The 25,576-nt window shown below is 46.8% G+C and overlaps 1 protein-coding gene across 2 annotated transcripts in view; it reads left to right on the forward strand.

Annotated features, from left to right (window-relative positions):
* Positions 1–135: 135 nt before the first annotated feature.
* The window catches only part of RCSD1 (RCSD domain containing 1), a 31,941-nt gene continuing 6,500 nt past the window's right edge, over positions 136–25,576 (forward strand). For both annotated transcript variants that reach the window (XM_051780078.1, XM_051780079.1), the window contains exons 1-2: positions 136–347; positions 23,409–23,516. In XM_051780078.1, coding sequence (XP_051636038.1) covers positions 342–347; positions 23,409–23,516 — 114 coding nt within the window. In that variant the 5' untranslated portion in view covers positions 136–341. The remainder of the gene's footprint in view (positions 348–23,408; positions 23,517–25,576) is intronic.

A 25,576-nucleotide genomic window follows, 5' to 3' on the forward strand; every position in this document is an offset into this window, starting at 1 on the left:
GGGTGCAGCGGCAGAGTTTGTTGCTTGTTGTCTCCTGAGCCCAGCACTCCGGGAAGGACAGTATCTGTTTAGATTTGTGTCTAAATTTAAACCCTGATTGCCTTGCCTCCCCCTCCTCTCCCCTCCCTCCCTTCCTCTCACCCACCCGCCCTTCTTCCTTGTTCGTAGTGCAGGGCCACTCGCTGGGCTCTGTCCGTTTTCAAGCTGAGCAGGAGCTTGGATATAACACTCCCTCCACGGCGGCACGATTTTGCTCTGGCTCGGCTGAAGTTTTCCCACAGATAAGAGGGAAAGGGGTGGGGAAGAAAGATTGCCCCGAGGACACCTCTTTCTTGCAGGACATGGAGGTAAAGAAAACTTTTATTTCCACTAGCTTGTGACTCGCTCCTCGATCTGCTTTAGCTCCACCTTGCAAAGCAATTTCTCACTAAAGGCAGCTTCAAAATCTCTCTTCGCTGGAGTTCAGATAAAGGTCTCTCCCCTCCCACTCCCCCAGCCCCTGCCATGCACCTCAGACTATTTCGTGGGTTTTAGTCCAGATTTGGAAAGTAGGGGGATGTTATGGGGAGAAATTACATCTGTGAAAGGGGAACGAGGAAGGACTGCCATTTACTGTTTTAATCTCTGAGGTGGGAAAGAGAGTTAGATTTTAAAAGGTATCATTTTGAAAGGGGGTTTTAAGAAGCCTTTAAAAATGGGGACATAAGGAGAAGGAACAAACCGTGCAGGCTTGGGAGGCTGCTTGGGGTTGATTCCTACCCAACCCGTGCAGCAGCAGCAGTGATTTGGACCCTGAGCTGTGTGAACCCCTCGTTCCACGTGGATTGGGAGGTGTCACTTTCGTTATCAATAGAGCATTTTGGTTCATGAAAGAGGACCCAAGAACTGTCGCTTCAGCAAGGTAGATGAGTAGCACACCCCCGGAGGGTTTCCTGTCCTTTTTTTCTCCATGCCACATGTCCCGTGCTTCAGGAGAGTTGGATCTCATGTCTCGGACGGTGGGGGGGGGGGCACACAGCTGGTGGACAGCAGTCTGGCTTCCTTGGTATTTACGTCCAAGCCTTCTCCTGTATAACACCCCCTTGGGCAAGGCAGTTCACCTCCCCTTGGTTCTTTTTCCATTCATTCAAAATGGGAATGAGGGTGCTTGTTTCGGTCATGTCAGACTGGATTTGCAAGCTTTATGAACAGTTTTTTTAAGTGGCAAAGGAATAAAAATATTTATTTTTAGGAGGGGCACAGGAAATAGAAAGGTGATTACAACATTGGCAAAACCTCAAATGACGAAAGAGAGGACATTTGGTATTTCTCTTAGCTAAAGAGAGATCTTACTAAACACTTTATATTAGATAAGCATTTTTCTGCATGGATGAAGTCCCAGCAGCAGGGGACACGCACCAGAGCCAGAGAACAGAGTTCTTGAAGCACCACTTAAGTTTGCCTTTGAAGATTTCCAACGCATAGCTCAGTTGGGCAGTTCTGATAACACGCAGGTGCTCACGTTGCCATCCTTGTTATCTGTGCTGACTGTCCCCACAGGCAAGGGTTAAAGATCTGGTGTGTTCAGGCATGTTCATGACAAAAAAAAGTCCTCAATCAAACTATCTGAATAGATTTTGGGGTGGAGAAAAGACCGAGCAGTGGTCACACCAACTCAGCACAGACTACATGTGGCATGACAGATATACAGCTTTATAAGGGCTTTCAGGTTCGACAGAGCCCGATTCAGTAACTGCTAATACTCCTTTTATTCTTTTTCACTATGTAGTATCCTGGGATGTCTTAGAGGGGATGGGGAGCTGAGCTCTTAATATTTATGTCCTCTATGCACAGTAAGCCACATATGGAGCAAAGACTGACTTAGAGCTGAAGCAGATATTTTGTCATGTTGAGGACACTCTCCCCTACCCCCTCTCCTCTTCTCCTCTCCACATACAGAGGACTGCACCCCTTGAGTATTTTCTGTTGTCTACCACAGCGGTGTTTTGGAGTAGAAAGTGGCAGACCTGCCATTTCCTTTGGGAGATGTGTGACACATATGGAAGGTCTGATGGTCAGGAAGCTTCTCTGAAGTATACAACCTAAAAGTTCCCTGCTCTTGATTTTGCCCCTTTACCTCTATTTCACACTTTTGCCCTGGTTACCTTTTTTTATCATCTATAGATTGCTGTTTCCATTCTTATTTTTAAGATATCTCAATTCCCAAGCTATTTTATAAGTAGTGCATTTGGTCTTGCCCCAAGCCTCCAAAAAGGTGTTTAATGTCCCAAAGGTAAGAAGATATTAGACCAAAATAGAGCCAAGAGCAAGAACTTGAGTTCCCATCAGTTGATTTTCTCCATTCTGTTTCTTCCTGAGGGCTTTTCACAGGCATCATAAACAGGACCCAGAGACTCAGCACAGTCTTTTGCTTTAAAACCAGATTTAATGATCCTGTGCAACAGGAACGAGAAGTCCTGTCATTTCCCCCTTTGCTTCATCATTGGCAGGCAGGGCTGCTCTGTGCTTTCCTGCTGGCATAACTGGTAAGCTCTTTGCTCTGATGGGACACATGAGGATTACCAGCATTAGGGGAAAAAGGGCAGAGGGCTGACCTAGACAGCTGATTTCCATCACGTCTCTGGCAGGAAGACCCTAGTTTTGAAAAACCCACAGAAGTGAGATAGCTGGGATTGCTTTCTCAGAGTGGTTAGTGTGGGTCTGCCACTCCTTAGGGACTAGTACCTTAGCCATTCTGCTGTCAGGAATGTACCACATCGAAAGCAGTAACTGAAACCATTTAAGACCCCGAAGAGGGAGAAAAAGGCAGCAAAATGCTGTTCTTGCAGTTCATGTAATTTTGGGAGTCTGCTGATCTTCGGTTTGGGATTTTTTTTAAGATGCAGCTTCTTGATGCAAGATAGATTTCAGAATCATTTTTCTTTCCAGTGTTAGGACTGATGAAAGGAACTTGAAATCACGAAGCTTATACCACAGACTGTTAACATGAGGAGTTCATATCAAAAATGTGTAAAGCTGCACTGATGAAAGCTAAGCCATTTATAAAACACTAAACATTCTTTGCACTCATGGTACAAAAGGATCAGAAATTTTTGTGTTGCTGTGTTAGTTTACATCTTCAGATTTGGTCCAAGCTGTCTAATTCCCAGAGCTGCACCAAACCTTGCTGCAGATGTGAGCTAAGGCATCTGCTGAAAGTGCTTGTGGCTTTCTGCAGCCCAACAGCAGTCATGACATTCCTCTTCCCAGCCTCTCTGTAGGAGCTTGGGAGCATGGAGACACTTGAACTTTACTCACACAGCAAAGGGAAGCAATCCAAGACTGAGTTTTGCTTTAGTAGCTCCCTGCAGTGTGATGGGTTCCTAAGCCCCAAAGGTGCAGCAATCAGGTTTATTTTGGGAAGGCTCCCTCTTCTTTGTGCCTACCAACAGCTGTAGTTTAATTCTGTGACATCTCCATTCCCATGTCTCTTTTCTGTAAGTACTCCTGCTAGATCTTCCTTTTTCCTGTTGGCACGCTGGCTCAGGAGAGGGACAGCTTTTCCAGGGCTGAGGGCAGATCTCTGCTCACTTCACCACTTCCCTTCTGGGCAACCTACTGGGCATGGCTCCAGCCCTCGGCCCTGTGCTCTCCCTGCACCAGTGTTTTCATCTTGGACATCTCGAGTAACTGCTTGGAGTCACTGCTTTTTTCAGTAAAGCCCCACCTCCTGTGTCAGGTGAGGATACCACAGAGGGGTCCTGCCCCACTCTAGTGAGCAGCAGAGCAGTGTGGAGAAAATTCCTGAGTCTGCCATTCTCCATCTCACTGAGAGACTGCAGAAACTTCCTGGGGTTCAAACACATTCCTTCCCTCAACAGGCAAGGTCAGAAGCACTGTTTTTCTTTGTGCTATGGTCTGCCAGACATCACAACATTTCCAGGTCCAGTATCTCAGTTGCTGCACCATTTCCACGGCCACAAGGAATGACACCCTCACCCAAACGACAGGGCAGCTTGCTTTCAGAACAGGCACTTACCCTGTCCTTAGGAAAACTGCACCAAGGATATGTGACCTGTCACCCAAGAGAACTGAAGTGGAGGGGATGTGCAGATGATGGGGCTGAAATCTGTGACCATCGTGGTCCTCAGAGCAGCAGGACAGTAGGTGAGCTGGGCTGAGAGAGGTCTCTGCCCACCCTTGCAGCTGTGGAGCAGAGATTAACAGGCATTATGCCATGATTAGGCCTGCCAGGAAACAATTTTCCTTTCTCAGGAAACTCTGATGCTTGACTTTCACTCTGAAAGTGAAAACAATAATTTTCCCCTCTTTTTGGTTTTGCTTACAGAACAGTTTAACCTCAAATACACTTGTTTTCAGTGTTTCCTCCCAAACTCATCAAAGTGACACATTTGTGCAGGGTGTCTGTGTAGATAAAGGGAAGAGTATTTAAATACATCGGGAGAGATACCATATGACCCTATTTTATTCCTCAGGTCTGGGCAGATTTAGGACCTGCATGTTTGCAGCAGAGGGTCCTGGAAAGGATCAGATTTGCCAGACTTCCATATCACAGCAACTGGAGGCCTCTCACTTAAAGGACAGAAAACAGCAAACCCAAACCTCATGGGCTGTGCTGTGACCCTTTCTTGTACCTAGCAGAGACCCCAGAGTAAATGTAATTTAGGCTTTTCCCCTGTCACCAGAGAGGGCTGATTCTTCTGAACCCCTCCTCACTCCCCAGTGTAACCTTTGGTTGTCTGAGTGTCCCAAGTCATGGGATTGCATCTTGGAAACACCTTCTATCCTGTACTCCACAGTCTAATCGAGCAGCATATTATGCATACCTTCTCATACATTCCCAGCATAGCCTTATCTGAAGAACAGGGGAAAACATCAGCATTGCTTTATCAATACCTGCTGCTAGAAAACCTTTTTGTCATGGAAATAGCCAAGCCCATACAAACTAGGGTTGATTTTCCATTCTGTTTTCACCTGGTTAGTTAACAGTAGTTAACAGACTTGCCAGATTGACAGCTGGTATAGATGCACGGCTTTTTCTTTCGTTCTTCGTCATCAAATTTTAAAAGAGCTCAAAGCCTATACAATTTACAAAGTTGTGAGCTGGTTTTTGTTGCATACAAGAGTCCTCAGGTAAATAAGCCTGTTTGCCCTTTGTAAAGAGATGCACACAATATTGTGGTCAGTGTGGATTACTAATGGCCAGTCTGCAAAGGATATTGATTCACCACTGCCAGCTTCAACAAAGTTCATCTCAGGCTTCTCAAATGCACAGAGAATTGAAGTGTGTGGTTTGGAAAGCCTAGGTATCTAAAGAGTGCAGACCAGCGACTTGTTGTGCACAGAAAGGCACAAAAATGCAAAGAAGGAAATCTGGCTCAGAAGAATGGAGTCAAACAAGTCAGTGTGGCTTTGCAGGGAGACAGAGGACAGTAGTCTAAAACTTTCAACACAGAGGAAACAGAAGGAGTTAGTGCACTGGAAAAGCAGCATGCCTGGGAATAATGGGATCCAATTAAAGGGAAGATTTATATCTCACCAAATAGCAGGAAAGATTTGTAACAGTGAGGTCTGGCAGGGTTTGGGATAGTGTGCTGGAAACCAAATGTAGTAGAAATCTCTTTCCCATGAATGATTCAAAAATAGACTGGGCTGACCATAAGAAAGATAATGGCAGGAGTGATCTGTTGCATTCAGGCAGTAGCATTGACAGGGCCACCAGACGGGCCAGGACCATACTGTTTCTGCAGTTCTTCCACGTGTGGGGCTGCTGGCAGAAGCTAGTGGCTATTCAGCATCAGGCCCCAAAAGTGTTTATGATTCCTCCCTGCTGCAATATGTTGTTGAAGCCCAGCAAACTACTGCCTGTGGGAAGCTTAGGTCAAAATAAATTGGCATCACATCTGCAAGAGTCTGGGAATGGTTATTTTATTGCCCGTGTAAAACACGAAACCAATTTTATTTTTATTCTTTCTTCCTGTTTCTTTATCCTTTAAAACTGTGTACTGCAACAGCAATCATGGCTTATTCAAGTCAATCATCTGGAAATACCTTTCTGCTGAGTGCCATGTCCCCCTGATGTAAGTTCAGGTGAAACATGTCCTGTTTTAATATACACACACTTGAGCTTGTGTGCCAGGCTTCCCAGGAATTTCACCCCTTGGGCCCTACAGCCAGTGCATGTTTAGCTTGTGAAATGTGCCCAGTTTAATTTGATTTCCCACTTGGTCTTTACAAAGCACACAGAGTTGTCAACACGGTCCCTCCACGAAACCCCAGTGTTTTCATTCCCAATCTGGAGCTGTTCGCTCCCAGTTAGAGGTAGAGGGGCTCTCCATGCAAACAAACATGGGCATGCACATGGATCTCAAGGAGGAAGCTGGAAACCTCTTTTTGTAGCCCATGGGAGAGAAAAGCTATTGAGTAATGAAACTGTCATGCTTTATTTCTTCTAACTCTGCTCTGCAGCAGAAAAATCGTTGGCTCATTCCAGCAATTCTAGCAGTTGTAAGTGGAATACAATTTTTCTTCTTAACACCTTTCATTTTAAGATCTGTGAATTCAGTGACATGCTGGCAAGAGCTTCCTAGTGCTGACTTAGTCCCTGAGCAAGTGGTGTGCAGGCACTGAGCCCACACTTCCTGGACACCTGGTTCCGGTGGCCCAGCTTATATCTGGAGAAACTGTGCCTGAGGTTGAAGGAACTTAGTCCCTCTTCTTGCTACAGAGAGAACATGTAAATGGGTTTCAATCAGCCAGCAGGAAAAAGAAACAGAGCACTGAAGTAGGTAGAGTGTTTTGAAGCTCTTACAAACGTTGGGTTTCTCCGTTACAGCATTTTGGGAGATTTTTATGATCAGGTTTACTCAGAAACAGAGATCATTATCTTCTTCAGATCACCCAAAAAAATCTACGTCCAAGGCCAAGCTGCAACTCAGGAGTTGCTTGTGTGCATTTTCCTTAAGGTATATAGAGTCATTTAACTATTGAAAACACTAAATTTCTAGTGCATCATTATGGCTGACCCAGACTGGGCTGAAAATTCACTTAGGCATTTTCAAATATAACAGCAAATTAAAGCTACCTGGGTGCATTTGCCTGGAGTAGGACCTGATTTTCAGTGGTCTCACGAACTGGAGACTCCAAGTGAAGTCAAAGGGTGCTAAGACCTGGATCCTCAGTAATGCTGGGGCTCCCCAGGGTCCCACTCACAAGATGCCTCCGTGGGTATAACTTAACATTCACACCTCAAGCTGGCTGCCAGATGAGTGCTTGCTATCACTTTCCTCCACTCCATATCTGCATACCTTTTGAGACTAAATTCCTGGCTCAGATAAATACGAACCCCCTTCTCTGATCTGCCTGTATCCAGTGAAGACCTAATTTAATAGCAATGTGTTACAAAGATAGCACAGTCCTAACTGATGAGTCCTGGAAGCTGCAGCAGTTGGAAGCTCTGTGTAGGCTCACTTACCCTTGTGATTTTCTGTTCCCAGCGGGATAAATTAGGAGGAGTTGAATCCCTTTGCTGCTACAACTAGACTGTCTCTGGTGTTGAGTTTAAATTGGGAGGTACCACAGTCTACTTACAGCATTTATCAGAAGTGTTTTGAGCTGTCCCTGCTTCTTGCATTCTCTGTGTCCCTTCTTTGGCAGTTCAGTGACTTCAGTTTCTAATTTAACCTTCTGAATAGCTTCAGATTAGATAATTTATGCATATTGTGTATGTACCTGCTTAAAGTTCATCCTCTTCAACTGCTCCTTTAGGCCGAGAGCAGCCTCTTCCTCATCCCACCTGAAGCATCTTGAGTCTGAGCCTCCTCCTGTTGAAACTCACCTTTTTTTCAGACCTCTGCTAAAAGCAGGGCTTTTTTGCTGACCCCATGCGAGGCAAGCAATGGAGAAGCTAAGCTGGGTAGCAATTGAAAGGTGAGACCTTCCCTACTGCAGGGGCTGTTCCACTTGCTCATCCTGCTTCCTTCTGGACAGCTGCCCAAGCGTCTCCGTGTCCGTAGGTGAGAGCAGGGTGTAGCCTCACATTGTGCCTACAACTGCAGGGCTGTGTGCATCACTTAAAGCAATGATTTTCTGCAAGGCATGTTTTAACCAACAGAAAGGTTCTCATCTCAGAGGTTTGGTGTCAGAAGATAACCACGGATCACGCATTTTATTCCCCACTGAAATAGTGCACGTGGAAGTCCAGCCTTCCTGGCCAAATCTCACTCTATGTCTTAGTCTAGAATTCTTTGCTCTCATGAGATTGGATACACTTGCCCTGCAGACTGCACTATATCTCTTCTCCCTGTGGGCAGCCTGGGAGGTTTTTCCAGTCGTTCCTCCATTAGCTCACCCCTTATCCTTCAGGAGCAGCAAGAACTGCCCAGAACAAGGCCTGGAAGTACACACAGAGAGGCACCAATTAATTTGGGGAAACTTGACAAGCTGTGTACAGTTCCCAGACCATTAAGAAAAACAGATGTCTGAGAGGGAAACATCGGGAAGCTGAGAAGGATCCTGGGGAAAACCCTGGCCAGGAATAGAGCTCCATAGAAGCAGCTGGTGCGAGCAGCTCACTAGGAAAGCAGCTACGTGTTATGGTGGCCACCTCTGCTCTTCATCAGAAGAACTGCCATGTCACTCATCAGCCCATGGAGGACTTTGGTAGTAGTGAGAGTGAGTATCTCGAGGGCAGATCCCAGATCCTGGCTGTACAAGCTGCTAAGGACACGTGGGAAGCAATAATCTCCTGGCCAGCCAGACCGACATACTGCTCACAGCTGTTGTCGGCTGTAGATCAGGACATCAGCATCACTCCACCAGGGGTACAGACCATTCCACACAGGGAGTGTCTGTGGATTCCTGAAACAACACAACATCATCAGTTTACTTTCTCAGTGGATAATTTCTGAGAAATAAGCCCTTTTTTCCCACATGCCTTTCATATGTATTATCTGCAATTTAGATGTCTGCAGTAGCTCATGTCTGGTTGTATCAACCAAGATTTCAGGTAGCATTTATTGCTAGAGGGCTCCCATCAGATGGGGAGAAGGAGTTAATGACAGGACTGTATATCCTGCCTGACACACCAGGAAAGCCAGACATCTTCCTGTGAACTAAGCTGAAAGCTGTGTAGGTGTGCATCTAATTTAATTTTTGAGAAATGAAAAGTAGTGCTGCTTGAAAGAGAGTGGGGATTTCAATTATTTAGGAAAGTGGTGCATTAACTCTCAGATGACACTGGAGTCCTGGTGCCAAGTTAATCACAAAACTGTTTAGGTTGGAAAAAACCTCTAAGATCATCAAGTCCAACTGCTAACCCAGCATTGCCAAGCCCACCACTAAACCATGTCCCTAAGTGCCACATCTACATGTGGACTTTTGAACACTTCTGGGGATGGTGCCTCCACCATTCCCCTGGGAACCTGTTCCAGTGCTTGACAACCCTTTCAGTGAAGAATTTTTTCCTAATATCCAATCTAAAACTCTTCTGGGGCAACTTGAGGTCTTTTCGTCTTTTCCTGTCAATTGTTACATGTCCTCCTTCATCGTGACCTCCTTTAAGAGACAAGCTGTGGGCTATATTTGACAGGGCATTTCAGAGTAAGGGACCTTGTTTTCAGTGTCCCAATCCAAATTTTCATAACCTCAAATAATAGGAATGCTTAGTGTATCTGCTGCAGGATTCTGGCTCACTGGCAGCACTCACGTTTAAGAGGCACAAAGTATTTCCCCAAAACCACTTAGAGTTACTGTGAACTTTAGGAGCTCTGGAGCTCTAGAAAATATTTCAGATGTGGTACTGGTGTTCATTTGGAGCAAGGAAAGAGCTCTGCAACATCAACATTGTTCTTGTAAGGCCCAAAAAAGTGTTGTTTTTTTTTTTTTTAAACTGTTTGTTCTAGATAAATACAGCCCTTATTTTTAAAACAGATAATATTAACTCAAAGGAAATATCAGGACACTGAGTTTCCAGTTCTTCATAAAGGGAGGAGGCATATAAGTCTAGCCTTCTAGTATAGTCTATCTTAGTAATTGCAGAGATCTTTGTTAAACTAGTTGTTTTTGTGATTCAGTGCTTAAGGTTACTGATGGCTGAGCTCGAGTTTGCAGTGGACAAGGTAACTCTGAGCAGCAGTTGGATGGTTTGAAACAGATTTCCACCTACAACAGCCACACAGTGAACTATCAGCTTTTGAATCTTTCTGTAGTTATTTTTTGTTTCTCGTATTTATTTTGATCATCTTAAATACCTCATCCTCCTCTAAAAAAGCATGTCTCACCCTCGCTGCAGCAAAGTCCTGAATGGAGACACTAGTGCACCCCAAAGGCTCAGGAGGGACAACCTCATGTGGTATGTCTGGGCTAAAAACCCAGGATGGGTGAGTTCCTGAAGTTGTGCTGTTCCAGGTGACAGGAAAACCCCCCTTGCAAGGAGCTTCTGCAGGGGCGGCTGCCACGCTGCTTGTGTGGGCACAGCCCCTCTGCCTTGCTTTGTTTTTCCACTTGTGTGGCTGGGTATGACTGCATCCAGCCAGATATCAACTTTATCCACAATCCTTTTCCTGCTGCCTGAAATTATTTCCATGGTGGCTGCCTGGCCTGGCTGCAAGCAGCTGTGCTGGGCTTGTAATGAGGCAATTACAGGCACATGGCCCTTTTACAGGAAAGGCGGGGGCCGTTTCTCCCTGGACTGATTGGACTCCTGAATGAGGCTTATGTGTTTTCCCTGATGTTTTGGACACCCCAGTTGCCTTGTCTGTAGGGAATTGGCCTGGCTGGCAATGTAGATTTTTGCCTCTCCACCTAGCTCTCCTATTTTTAAATCTTCACTGTCTGCAGGCACATGTTGTCATGCATCTTAAAAACCCAGTAATCCTGATGATCGTGATCTCCATTTGCTGTATGTCACAGAGCTTCTCCCCACTGTAGCCTCAGGCCTCACTGGTACTTAACAGCTTTTCAGCTTCCTACCACTCATCCCAGCCTCCTGTCTTCTCACTGCAACAGGATTCACCTTACCCTTTCTTGAGTACCTTTTGGGTCTTTCCTCTTGGATGTTCCGGCACTAAATCTCGTTTCAGTTGTTCTGTTGTTGCTACTGCTTTCAAAACCTTTGAGCTTCTCCTTCCTCTTTTATTGTTGACTTAGTGGCCTAGGGAAGCTCTAGTCTGACTTTTTTTGCTGAGCCCATGCCTGGGCTTACTGCACCCTGGTGATGGTTGGGGTAGAGCTGTGCAGCTGCAGGCAGGAGGGGTGAGCTGGACAAAGAGGGGCCGAGATGGGAAATCTGTTGTCTCACTCGCAGAGCTTCTTTGAGACACCCTTATAATCCTGCTGGATACTATTAAATCCTTAAAAATCTTTAGAAATCAGACAGAAATCCCATCTAAAGGGTAGTTTGCTAGGAAGGAATCTGTCCTTTGTGGGTGCTGGACCGTGTTAGGACTTGCTTAGGAATTTTTGTGACAAGAGGTCATCTCAGTTATTGTGCCCAAAGGATTCTGTACATACGAACTCCAGAAGGCCACTTCCCACAGACACAGAGGTGAAATGCAGACACCTGATCTGGGTGCTGCTCAAATGCAGACACCTGATCTGGGTGCTGCTCATGCAGAGCCATGATGGGACTGGTGATCCCTTTGGTGTGAGTGCAGCACCCAGCGCCTACATCCAGTTGGATGCCACCATGAGTGGTTGTGCAGCACCGTGACTGTGGGGCTCAGATCCCTCACTACAGGTTTCCTTGGGCTGCTCTGCATCACAGTGTAGCTGTTGTTAGGAAGGTGAGTTGTTGAGACATAGTCTGCCATGAAGGTCCAAGTGTCAGGATTTAGCTTATGAAGCCCTGCACTAAAATTCTCTCCTGGATTTTTGAGTAGCTGAGGGCAATTATTGTGTCCTACATCAACTACAGAACTAATGAAGAATGGATAGACTGCAATCCACATCTTCAGCCTGGAAAAAAAACCTTGCAACCACTGTAGGTTCCTCCTACTTCACTAGGCACCTGCCTGCTCACATTAAAGTTTAACCAGTGCCTGGGCTGCTGCTTCTGCACAAGCCTGGATTTGCCCTGCCTGACCTGTCCATATGTCCCTGTTACATTCCCCCTGTCCCACATCCTCATCTCTCCCCACCACTCCTCTCCCCATGAGAATACTCTGAGCGTGGTGAACACAAGCAAACAGAATTGGGCATCTCACAAAAAGCACTTCTCTCAGAAAACAAAACGGTGCCACCCATATCTTGCTGGAGGTTTGTACAATCACCTCAGTCAGGGGTTGCCAAACCACTATGCATACACACCAAATGACTGATTTACACTTTAAATTAACTCCTTCCCTGAGCAGCATGTTGTGGCTGGACAGCCAGAAGCCCTGCCCAGGGTACAGCAGAGCCAAGAGCTGCCCATGTCTCTGTCGGGTACGGGCTGAGGTTACACACATGCTGCCCCTGCACAGGCACCGTGCCCGGCAGGGACCAGGTGCTGCAGTTCACTGCCTCTTTTGGTAATGATGGTCCTTGATCAAACCTCTCTTGGCAGCCCTTGCCAGGTGCAATAGGACACTTGCTCAGTGGCCTGGGCTCCATTCTGTACTCACAGGGTGCGGGCTTCAAACTCTTTGGTCTGCCTGGTTTTTAATCCAGGGCTTAGGGCAAGGCTGGGTCAAGCACTTGCCGGCCTACCTGTTATAGCTATGCCAACACTCAGCAAAGAATTCAAGGCTTCCTGAATTCTTCCAAGGCAGAGGGACCTCACACACCTGCCTGGTGGTCTGTGCTCTCCTGACAGATAAAACCCTGGCTTCCCTCAGGACCTTGGGGCTTGCAGCAGTGGCTGATATGCATTAAAAAGCACAAGCCCATACATTACCCTCTCAGCAGATGCTCCTAACAGAGAAGGTCTGGGGTGATGCTGCTGAAATGAATCAGCCCATGCAGTGTTGGGAACATGTGGCACTAGGTAATTGCCAAATACTGTCATTACTAAAAGGTTGACTCAAGATCTCACTTGTGCCTTTCACAGTGATATTTTTTTTGCTGCTTTTGCTAATCTCACCAGGTAGAGCTTGGCAAGCAAACGGCAGGCACTCCTGAAAGCTTCATACCATGTCACAAAGGAAAGAACAACTTCCTACAAATCCAGCCTCAAAAATTTTCAGCACCAGCCAAAGATTAGTGCGAGGTGGCTGGCATACCCTTGCTATACAAAGGCCTTTCAATCCCTAACATGTTAGGACACGTTGCTAACAAACTCCACAGAGGCAAGCAGGAGGCTGCTTTCTCCACTTTGGGCCCAGGTGCCTGTGAGGACAGCAGCAGCAGTCCCACATCATCAAGCTAAAATGAGACTTCATGTAGTTACTCTGCTGAGAAGTGATGCCTTTTGGAAGGTCTGGAGAAAGCCGGCACTGGTACCGACCACCCATCGTGAAAAATGACACTGTAACAGCAGCATCACACTCACTTTACAAGCAGGAAAGCATCAGCAGCAAAGGGAGGGACTTCTCATAGGGGAGCTTAAAATAATTATTATCTCATTTTATTTTCAGTGCAGTCACTCTCTGAAACAGAAGGTAGATAGTTTATTCACCACTTCTGATTTCCTGATGTCTGCAGGTGTTTCCTATAGTTCTGTTGTGAAGGACACAGCTCCTCGCCGTCGTGTCTGGCACTGGCTGCTCTCCTCTGCCCATCTCCTCCTGCCTGGCACTGCCTGGCTCTGCTGACAGAGGCACCACGCCACCTAACTCCAGCCACCACTCAGTGGCCACATTGGCCCAACACAATTTGAGTGTTTTCTCACTCACAGCAACCATTTGCCTCCATGTTCAGGTGCCTTGGGCAGTCCCAAGGTTACTTGGAGGAGAGAGAAGGACTCTGAGCAGGGGTCTGAGCCAAACAGCAAAGCTTTCTTGAGGAAAGCTGATTCCAACCACTGTGCTAACTCTTCAGGCTGTATTCCACATAGTCATGGGTACCTCAGACCACTGAAAGATGGAAAACCATCAGGAATCTCCCCTCTACTTTTAGCAGGCAAGGTGGGGCTGTAAATAAAACCATTTATTTACAGCATAGTGGACAAGTTCAATACAGTGCTCCTTCCTTTGAAAAACATTTGTCCCTTTGCTAGTTCTGGATACTTATGTCCCACCTCCACCCAATTCCCAAATCTTGCTTTGGTGAACCTTTGAATTTTGGCAGTTCCGAATCTCTGTGGTTTTGAAATTACTGCACTGCATTTGGGAGCTGCTTGCAGTCTTCTGGATGGAAGCTACTGAGCTAGAATATCCTCACGTTACCCTTTGGGGTGCTTGACCCTGAGTGCCAAGATGGCAGCAGTTCACAAGGGAACTCTCAGAATGAGAAAATCAAGACCAGACCCGTTGCAAGTCTTGAGAAAAATGTTGCCCTAAAGCAAACTCTTTCCAATCACAGGGAAATGTTACATATTTTTACATATTTTATGTAAAGTGGGATTTTTCTGCCCTTTCTCCTAAAAACAAATAAACATACAACCCTCCTTTGTAGTCTGCATTCCTCATACTATTCTGTCCTGTGTTGCAGTCAGAGCTCCTTCTTCTTTATCACCCTTGTTAAGGCTGTGCAACAGCCTTGCAGTTGAGGTCAGGCACACACTCGTCTTGTGTTCATTCATCTGTGGAGGGATAGGTGTTGACATGGGTGCCACTCTGGGGAGGGATGACGTACTTCTGAGAGTTGTTCCTGTAGCAAACTTATTTGCAGACTCCCAGAGATGGACTGCAGTGATTTACACTCAGGCAAGAAGCTTGGGAGTGTTTCAAAGAGGAAGAGTTTTAGAGGAGACCTGACATCTGTATTCCTGGGATGTGCATTCCAGGAGTTCTAGTCAAATCTCTGTAAGGGCTGCTGTGGATTTCATTAAGACTAGAACTGAAGAAAGCTGCCAGAGATCACTGGGCTCTTACAACACTGACTGCCTTGAAGGTAGCACATGTAACCAGGAGTCTTTACCTCCTCCTGCCTGTCTCCAAAACTTCCATGTCCTGTGGTTTTGACTTTTTTTGACATTTCTCAATTAATGAGCATTCCCATGTCTGAAGGAAACCAGAATCTACAACTGTGTGGAGATATGTGCAGAAGAGATGTGAGCCAGAGGAGTCTCAAGGCCTTCTTTGGGGCTCAGGAGCTCAAACTGGTCACAAACCTAATCTGAGGTCCCATTGTCTTTGCAGAGTATTCAGAAATCTGGAGCCCAAACTCCAGCATTCGCAATTCCCACGGGCTGCAGACTGCCTTTCCTTGAAGCTGCAAGTTTGAAGATTGAATCAGTGGCATGTGACATCAACCAGATGTGGAGGCCTTCTCTGCACTGGCTGAGTTTGGACAATGTAAAAAAAGCTTTATCTTGGAAGTGCAATGTTTCTGCACAGTTGTGCACCCTCTCGTGTGAGACATTAACTCCTTTTGTTGCAAGTCAAACTAGAAACCTGTTTGCATGACCTTTAAAATGCCAGTCTTGACAAACAACAGCCAAGGATTTTGCAGAGCGTGCTGGGGTCATCACTGTACACCTCCACAAACCCTTAAACTCTTTCATAACCAGATTGTATGTCCTGATATCAGCCCCAGCATCCTCTTTGGATCTTTCAAGTGGAAATCTCACTTTCTTTTCTCAGCCTTTCTATAATGTTTCACTCTTGCATCCTGGCAGAGAGGGACCCATGGCTGTTTGAGGCCAGTTATTCCTCTTTGACCAGCCATAGCCTAGCAGCTTGGAGGAACAGAATGAGGACACTCGTAAAGCTCACAAACTTCTCATCTGGGATGTGAAATGGAGGGGTTTATCTTCTGGCAGAGGTTGATCAAAGAAAACACGACAGAAAGATGGAAGTAGAAAAACATTATTTCTTTACTAGCATTTAGGATACACTTGAAAGATCTCCAAGGTATCCTGGTCCTCTCCTGGAAAGTAACTGTGGTAAAGCTCTGATAAATGAAGTTCTCAGAGGTAGCCTGGTCCCACCAGAGGAAGGTGCAGAGGTGGCTCACACAGTAGCTTTTGCTCTGGTCAAGCACAGCACAGTAACTATCACTCCTGTTCTACAGCACATGGTAGGAATTGCAGGTAGGAGACTTGGCCTTGCTTCCCAGGGTGCTACAGGCTACGCTGGCACAACGATGGACAGGACTGGCTATAGGACATCACAGAGCCACAGCTGCAGCCACTTCTAGCTGGGCCTTCTGCCAATAATTAAAATTTACTACAATGAGACAAGGAGCAACTTCCTTGCCAGATAAGATACCAAGTGAATAAATAAATCACATAAATCCCTCCTGAAACAGAGAGCTGGAAGGTGTCCAGTGAGAATAATGTGTGAAGAAGAGTAAAGAGAGAGATGGGAAGAAGGATGCTTCACTGGGATGAAAGGGGGTCAATGTAGCAAGAGGAGTTTTGTTTATTCAGGGTTTGCATCTTGGGATGTGTTGCTTCTTGAGCCAGAGGCCCAGGTGGTCCAGTTGGAACAAGCATCCTGAGATTTCCTTCTAGGGATGTAAAAATGGGCCAAGGCCATTGTGAGCCCACCCACTTCCTGGGCAATCTCTCCTCAGCCTGCATTGATGCTTTTGTGGATCACAGGGAGAACAGGCAGGCTCAGACTGTGGGTAGCAGCATCTCCTGATCTTTGCTGCCTGGCTCCTCGCGCTGTGATTTGGGTATTTTTCCACCCTCTTGCCTTTGAGTTTGCTCTTTTTGGGGAGTCTGTGTTTTAAACCTACCCTGCTAATTTGCCTCTCCCTTCTCAGCCCAAACAATGTTCCCCTTTCAGTATGATCCTGATGGCACTGATGTACTCACATGGATACGGATAAACAAATTAGTTCATGTTCTGTTGGCAGGAGGGTGCAAACCAGGATTCATCTAAATGTCTGATACAAAGAGATGGCTTTGAATGAAATTACAAACTACATATTAGAGAGATTTTTCCATTGGTAACTTAGGTCCAATATTAACTAAAAACTATTCTTGAGCTTTTTTAGTTCACATAAAGAGGAGTTCCTTATGAGCTGCCCCATCTAATCTTATCTGCACTTAAAAAATGTGAGAGCCAAAATAACTGAGATGCATTCATGGTGCATTCGCCAGAGTAAAAGTTCACGTCCTCTGCAGATAGACAGGAAGTGTACCTTAGATCATGCACTGTGTGAATATTCAGTGTCCTTTTGCCTCCAGCTTTCCTCTGCAGCTGAACAAAAGATGGTGCCAGGAGAAGGGATTAGATCTTGCTGATGGAAATGGTCACCCCAAATAGGTGGGAGGAGCTGGTGCTGCCATCACTTCTCTGGTGCTTGGTCAGTGAGTGTGCAGGACACCCCCAGTTCATCAAACCCCATCTCTGCAGGGGAGTCTTTTCAGGAGAGAGGCAGCACCTCACCACAGGAGTAGGAGACATTTACCCCTGGGGAGTCTTATTCCCTATTAATGCTACAGCTTAATACACCATTCCCAAAATACTGCTTTCTGTCTCAGAGACAGGTACTTGAGGGTTTGAGAATGGCTCTTTTCAGCCAAGCTGATTGCAAATGAGTTCAGGTAGGCAGAACAGCAGACACCTCTATCTGATTAAGCCTGTATTGCTCCCTGAAAGCTGAGAGAGCTATCCCACTGTACGTGGTATAAGCTTTCCCATGTAGACAAGGCCGGTGACTGTCTGGCTCCTCAAATCCTGCAGCTACCTTGCTGAAAAACGAGAAGGGTAGGTGTCCTGCCGGGGCAGGCTTTGTGCAGAAAGCATACCCTCCTCCTTCAGAGAGCTGAGCCAGGCAGGGAAGAGGAGATCTGCAACAGGCTCCTTTCCCTCCTGAAATCCAGTGCCTTGGTCAGAGGTGATGCTTTAATTTCAAAGGAAACCACGGCACTGCTTCCCAGTGCTTCTTGCAGGCCTCCAGTCAGACTGTGATGATGGTTTATTTTGATTTTCCTCCCCACAGATGCACCCCCATCCCTTCCTTGGCTGAGCAGGTCCTGCAGGCGTAGAGCTTTTCCCCTGCCATGCAGGAAGGAGAACCTGCTCACCAGCCACAGGTGTGGCTGCTGCAGTTTGAAATGGGGCTTCTGAAGAGATCACTGGCACAGTATTTGTGAGGGTTTTGTGGGTTCGCTGGTAACGTGCTCCCTGCGGTGGCTCGCAGGTGCTCCTGGGGTTCACAGCCTGCACTCGCTGCATCTGGGCTGGGTGGCAACAGCTTGCAGGGCAAAACACCAGTGCCACAGACCAACACAGCCTTTACCATGCAAGCATACAAAAAATAGGATTTTACTTCCTTATCAGCCCTCTGAATAGGAGGACACGTAAGGATGTAATTTCCTTATGCGAAAGGATAAGGCTCTGGCTGGCGTGGTTAAAGAGGGGCAGGCTGCCCCTGCCACCCCACCATCCCCTCCCGCTACAGCACTGCAGGGCTGTGCTGTGAACTCCAGTGCTGGAATGATCTGGGTTAAAAATAACCTTGTAAAGAGTTAAGGGATGTATTTTTAGCCCAGATCGTTTCAGTGATCCAGTTCACAGCACAGCCCCACCAACTCACACTGGTGCAAGGGAGGAGGGGAAGGGGGAAAGGAAAGGTCAGGGGAGAATGAGCAGCTGGAAATATACACTTTCTCTCTGCTGAAACCAAGACCTTATGAAACTGCACCCCAAAAGCACTGGCCACCTCTTGTTTTCTTCTATCAATCTGACAACTGCCTTCTCGTGGTGCAGTGTGGAGAGCTGGGTGCTGAATATCACTATTTCTGGACCCTGTTTCTGTAATGAAGACATTAGCCCTGAGCCTCGAGTGCCTTTTTGTATCTGCCTCTGAGACATTATATTTGTCATTCCTTTTGCCCTATTTGCTTTTGCTGAGGTAGGTTGTGTGTGCAGCAGTGAAAAGCCCCTGCGAGAGTCACAGTGGAGCTTTACAGACCTTGTGGGAGCACAGGGTGCGGGAAGGTGGCTGGCAGGATGGACAGGCTGCAGGGAATCTTTCCTGCAAAGCTCTTTGGAAACAAAGGAGGGATGTGGAGGTCAGGGACTGGCCTCAAACCAAGTCTAGATGCAGCTGCATGGGAATGGGGGTGGCAATTGCACAGGACCCATAACCATCACTGATTTCACAGCCACTGAATACTCCAGCCTTGCAAGGTCCTGTGGAGCTCTTGCATCTCAGAGAAAAGGTGCTCCATCTGGCCAAACTATCCTACCCACAAAAGCAGCCAAATCAGAGGATTCATACGGGAGGAAAGGAGGGTAGGGAAGCACAGAGCTCTGCTGTTATTCAGCTGGTATTTAAGTGCTGCTTAAGGCAAAACACTGCACTGTATGACAGCTAGCAGAAGGTTGCTCTTTTCATCAGTCAAACCAGGTACACAAGTCCTTCAGTATCTGCTTTTGATCCTTTCAGACTTGCATTTCCAGTATCATGGACAATGACTAAATTGGTGGGATACCAATCCCATGGGATGGCATCATGACAGCCTTCAATTGCAATGGGGTGGGTCATGATCAAAACTGCTAGCTGAGGGCTCTTGGACCCCGTTGTGCACCAGTCCCAGCAGAACTTTCAAATTCACACCAGAAGCCACCTCAGGCTTTTCCAGTTTTCCACAGGAGTGGAAATTCTCTGTGATTTTGATTTCGTAAGAAACTCATTGCCTGTAGTGACACTCAAATCCATCACCTTTAAGAAAAGCTCTTTGTGAGTACCCAAACAGTATGCACAGGTCTCTCGTGTGGGCCTCTGACATGCACCCTTCTCTCACCTGGTGCCCACAGTGGGTCCATGGGCTGTAGCAGGAGAATTGGCAAATGTCACCGAGCCAGGTAATGACACTACTGTAGTGAGGGGTCCCCTCTGTGAGACATTACTGCTCCCACATCAGGCAGCCTTACTAGTCATCTTCTGGCACATCAAATTACCAGTGAAGCTGGGATTGTGTGAGTCAGAGCTGACTGTGCCACAGCTTCAAGGAGTCTCTGCTCAGAGATCTTCTCAGCTGCCTTGAAAAGATATAGCAGGGATGGCGTGGGACATTTCTAGCAGTGTTTCCACCAGGCAGCCTGTGAGAGGAGCAGGGATCTGTGCTAAATACAGTGGCCCCCTTCAGGCAAGCTGCAGAATCAGGGATTGGTGGGCAGCTTTGCTCTCACCACAGAGGCAAAGGCTCCGAGGCACAAGGAAGGAGAGGTTTGGTGAGAGGCTTGAATTGGCACATTTGTACCTAAACCACAAAGGCAGAGCTTTCTTCTGCAGTGCTGCTAAAAAGAAACACAGTGTCGAAAACTATTTTCACATTTACTCAATTTTATAAACTTGTTTGGAAGAGGAAAGTGAAACAAACCCTTTACCGAGAACTTGGTAGTTGCACTTCCTCTTTTGCAGACAGTGCCATGCTCACATTGATGGTATAATTCAATTGCTGTTTATGGCTCTGTCTGACATTTTTCAGAACATAGAATTCTTAGACACCTTAGACCTCAGAGTAGCAGTTATCAAATTACTGATGGGCGAAGCCTTTAACATTAGCTCGCTGCTTTTAGCCCATGCAGGCTGATTGTGATTCTGTTCTGAAAAGGAAAAGAATCAGCAGTTGGCTGCAAAAAGTGTTTTCGAAAAAAAAAGAGCACCATTCAGAAAAGTGTTGGGTTATATGACCAAAATGTGAAATATGACCAGGAATGGGAGAGGAAGGGGCAGGAGGAAGCCAGCACTGAGCTCCTGGGTGAGAGAAGCAGATGCATGTCTTGGTTGTGGAAGAGGCTGGTACAGGCTCTAGGGTGAGACTGGTAAAGTGAGGCTTCCCACCTTACCCACAGTGGTGGGAAGGAGGAGAGGAAGACTGACAGTCCAGTTCCTGGAAGTCAGGGGAATGGTGTTTTCTTTGCAGTGCAAGGAGTGGAACTTTTTGCACCCAAGTGCCCCGGTTCTGCACTTTCCCCTGACTAGAAGATGCAGAGCCTGGCACACCATCTGGAGGGGAGGGGGGAAATGCAGAAAAAGCTGAATACAGGACACCAGTGTAATTGCCAGAAAGGATGTGAGAAAGGACTTTTCCTGTTGCAAAGCGTGATCAGAGTCTGCAGCTGGCAATTTTGGGAGGACACAGCCCGTGGGCTACTGGTGCTAATCTTAGAATGGCATGTTCACTGCTTCCTGCACCCTGCCCGGCCAGAGCTGCCTTGCAATCAGTGCCTGCCACCAGCAAAACAAGAAACACGTGGAACCCTTCTAACCTCACAGCTCTGATCAAAGAAAGAGAGCTGTGTTTTCGGACTGTAAATTCAAAAAAAAAAAAAAGAAAGAAAGAAAAAAACCACGATCACCCCGAAAACAAGAGGTCAAACTGGCCAAGGCCAAGAGGAAGTACAGTGTCTTTTCTGGGTAAAGACAAAGGGCTGTGAGAGAAGCTTTTGGAGCAAAAGGGCCTGTGAGGGAGGCAACCTTTCCAACACAAACACTGGACACCTGAAGCTCCTCAGTTTCAGCAGAATCCTCACTTCAGGTGTCTGTTCTGCCATTCCCACGTATGCTGGGAGCTGGTATGCTGAGAGCCAAGCCTCCCAAACCATCTTGCCTTCTCCAGGTTCATTCTTTGCTCCCTCCCCTTTCCAGCCTGCCCTCCCTTCAGAGCAGGGAAGAAGTCTGCAGCTGGGAGCTGCTCTTCCTCCCCACTTAGCCCAGCCATCATTTTTCATGTGCAGCAGGTTGCTGATCTGCCTCCCTCACTGTTTTTTTCCATTCCCCTTATCTGCCACTTTCCCTGCCTGTAGTTACTCTAATGGAAGGTGAAAAGATGAGGGGAAGGTGCATGAAGGTCACTGAGAGGAAGCAGCTTGATGTGGCTTTCCTAAATTCAGGAAAGCCAGTCCAAAGTGCATGGGAAGCTCAAAAGTGAAGATGTAGTCAGGATCCTGGAAACAGGGAATGGCAAACATCTACAGGGGCTCGTGGGCCTGGGGAAAAGAAGATAGCATTTATTGGGAGCATTTATTTATGGCTCTCTGAGAAAGGGAAAGGCCCTTTTCCAAGATGCAAACAGGCCTCAGCCACACTGGTCTGTACCAGGCATTTCAGACTAGAGACTCCTCCAAGCTGCAGATTATGAGATGATCCTTAACGTAAGCACCTTGATTTACTTTTAGTCTAGAAACTAGGAGTCTAAAGAAATCCCTTCCTTAACATGATATCAAGTTTCCACAGCCATTTCTTTAGTCCCTGTGGCACAGTTACCCAGAGGGAATGGTCCACACACAGGCCAGGTTGGTGTTTCAAGGGCCTTTCACCTCCAGCAGCGCTGAAGGAGCGGTCGTGTTCATAAAGCAGCAGGTCCCTCCCAGGCAGAGTGGTGTGAAGGGAGAGGGGGGAGCTCTGCTGGAGTCTTTGGAGAAACAGGAATATATTCTTCTAGCAATGGCCTTTGGGGAAACTTTCTGGCTGAGTATTGAGGCAGTGGGGTGAGAGGTGTGGTGCTGGTCACGCACCACACTGATGGTGGTGGTACAGGGAGCGGAGGTGTGAGGTTTCTTACAGATGGTTCACAAGCCTGGTTTCTTCTTCTGAGGTCTCCGCCTCTAACAAAACAAGGATTGTTGGTTACTTATTCTCAGTTCCTCTGGTTTGGTTTTCCCTGGCATCAGACACCAGAGATGAAGAACAAAGGTTTCCTTTCATCAACTCTGATTTCAAGGCTTTCTACTCACGTTGCTCAATACACACATAGCAAAGAAAACAAGGTAAATGTGGGATGACACTGGGGCAGTGTGTTGTGGGAAGAGCTGCATCATCCACACTCCAACACAAGCCTCCTGCTTCTCAGCCTGTTGTCGACCCAGGGGAGGGGAAGCTTCTCTAAGCCGTGGTATTTCCTCCCTCCCTCCCACCCGCCTGAGTATTTCATTGCCAAAAAAGCAGAACAGCAAAGGGACACATCCCCAAGCAGATGTTGGCTTGCTGCAGGGACTGGGAATGGCTTCTCATGGCAGAAGTGCTGGAAAAGGAAGGATGGTGACCAAGGCAGTGAAAAAGGTATGGGAGAGCTGAAGAGGTGCATGGGAATGTACTTTATTGCCCTGCTCCATCTGCTCACTGCAAGGATAAGATGGGGAACAGACACTTGAAATGCCCAGTTTTCTTCCATTGGAAAGTACTGAGTGTAGGCTCTTCAGCAAGAGCTGAAAAGCTTTGCATGAATATCTGCTTTTCTGGAATATTTGAAAATGCTGCTAGATCCTGTCATCCCAAACCTCTTGCTCACAGGCTAGATGATTGATGCCAGATGTGAGGAACTTTACTTCAAGTCTGTGCTTACTCTTGAACTTTATAACACATACCCAGGCTTGCCTTTCCCAGACTTTGCTCATAACGTGTTGTTCCTGGTTTGTCAGAACAGGCCAGCAGAGACCAACTCAGAGGTGGACAAGTCGGCATCACCCTCAGTGGCTCAGCTAGCGGGGAAATTCAAGGAGCAAGCAGCCAATATCACTGGAAAAGAGGTAAGGAACTCTGCAGCCACTGGTAGGAAATCGTGTGGGAAATCAGGCCCTCAGCTCTGCCTGTTGGAGGATCAGTGACCTAAGCATGAAGCCACCTGGACTTTGGATCTTCGCAAAGGATTCCTCTCCTCATGCAGTGCAAGCTGTGTCAGTATCTTCCATGCTTTGCCGATTTGTGGATGAGTGTTTTGGTAGAGCTGCACCTCAGGACACCCAGACACTGTAACTGAGATGCTGTAAAGCTTGGTAGGGTGCACATATTTAGCCAACAAGAGCAGACAGCAATGCATGCACTATTTGGGCTTGCTTTTGTGGGCAGACAGCAGCAGTGAATAACAAATTAGCTATTACTGAGCCACAGGAAAAGAAAGCAAACAACAGATTATGCAGTGTAGGAAGCCAGTGGCAGGCCATCAGCACCTCATTTGCAAAAGGAGAAGGTTTCCTCCAGTTATTCCTTCTGTACTGGTCTGAGAGAAAGCTGCCTCTTTACTCACCTTCGTTGCCTCTTCTCAATGACATTTCAGACTCTGTGCCTATCTCTATCATGCTGAAACTCTGATTTGTTGAAAGCCCACTATGCCAAGCATTACCTCACAAGCTGTCTTTCACCAACTAAGCAAAACACTAGAATACCTCTCTTAGGAAGAAGGGAGAGACATGGTGTTTATGAAAGGAGGTTGACATTTTAGGAGAGCCCCCTGTATCATTATGACTCTTTTTTACTCTTTTTTACTCCTTTTTACTGGTGGCTCTCTTCTCTTTTAAAACCGAACTGCTCCCTTCTGCTGCTCAGCTAATTTCAGCACGTCCCAGGCTGGGCCTAAGGGGACCCTCCCTGTCACCCCTCCTGCCTGGATGCAGTGGTGACCTGTGCCCTGCAGGGCTGGCATACCAGCATACATCAGAGGTTAGCACTCCCACAGCCAGGTCCCAGGATGGGAGTAGCCAATCTCTTCCCAAGCACTATTTTTTTCCCCTCTAGTCACCAGTGCACCACTACATCCATCCCATTACAATAATTTCCTTTTTTTTAAGGTATGGGATTCAATTGCAATAAGTCCCTCACCCTACAGAAGGCAGAAAGTTCCCAGACCTCTCTTGTGTTATCTGCAGACTTCTGCTGCTCCCAAGCCAAAGCAGTGTGGAGGGGCCTCACTGTGGGGGGAAACTCATTTTCTCCAGAGACAGAGGAGGACAAAGTTTCCTGTCTTTTCTCTCCAAGCCATCTGTCACTTCCCCACTGGCTCTCTCAAGCTGGATTCAGATTAATGGCTCAGTGGATGGTCTTTAACCCTTGCCTGACCCATGCCAGCAGAGAGGATCCCATCAACCAGGGAACCTCTGACACATCCACTGGGGCACAGTGCAGCATTTCATGGTTGCAAAATGATGGGGTTTCAGTAAGACATGTTATTGGTTCCTAGCATAAAGCTTCCTTCCTATAAGGATAAGGGCAGGGCTGCTCTTGGCTGCTTAGAGATGCAGCATTGCCATGGCTGGATGCAGCACCAACCAGAAGTTAAGTGACATCAAGTCTACAGGTCCTCCATGACAACCAGACACCCTGATCCAATTTTTCACATTGCCAGCCTGTGAGAAGACAACAAAATTATCCAAATATTTTATTGTGGATACTATCCAAGATCCACAATATTATCCAATTATTTTGCCTGTTAACATATAAAAAAGTGTGTTAACAGCTTGGCAGGAGACTACAAACCTGGCATAAAAATAGAGACAGCTTGGCTTCAAGACCAGAGCAATAGTGATGTGCTGTGCATCTCTTCCTTCCTAGGGAGCTCTCTTGTACTTCTGAGAGCCTGAAGACATTCAGAAGGAACCAGTATCTCTGCCACCAAGTTGTCTTGTTCTTTCTCCCCTGGAGAATCTGTTTCTTAGTCAAATTAAAGGTTACACCTGAGGACTTATCCCTGTGAGCTGCTTTTCTTCATTCAAGAGAAACAAATGGAATTGAAATTCCAAAAAAGTCAGAATTCCCCTTTTTGTCCTTAAAACCTATCAGATGCAAAACAGGAAATCATGAACCAGGTAGGCAG

The sequence above is a fragment of the Manacus candei genome, unplaced genomic scaffold (assembly GCF_025592945.1).
Source record: "Manacus candei isolate 608988 ecotype Guabito, Panama unplaced genomic scaffold, ASM2559294v1 h1tg000014l, whole genome shotgun sequence".
NCBI lineage: Eukaryota > Metazoa > Chordata > Aves > Passeriformes > Pipridae > Manacus > Manacus candei.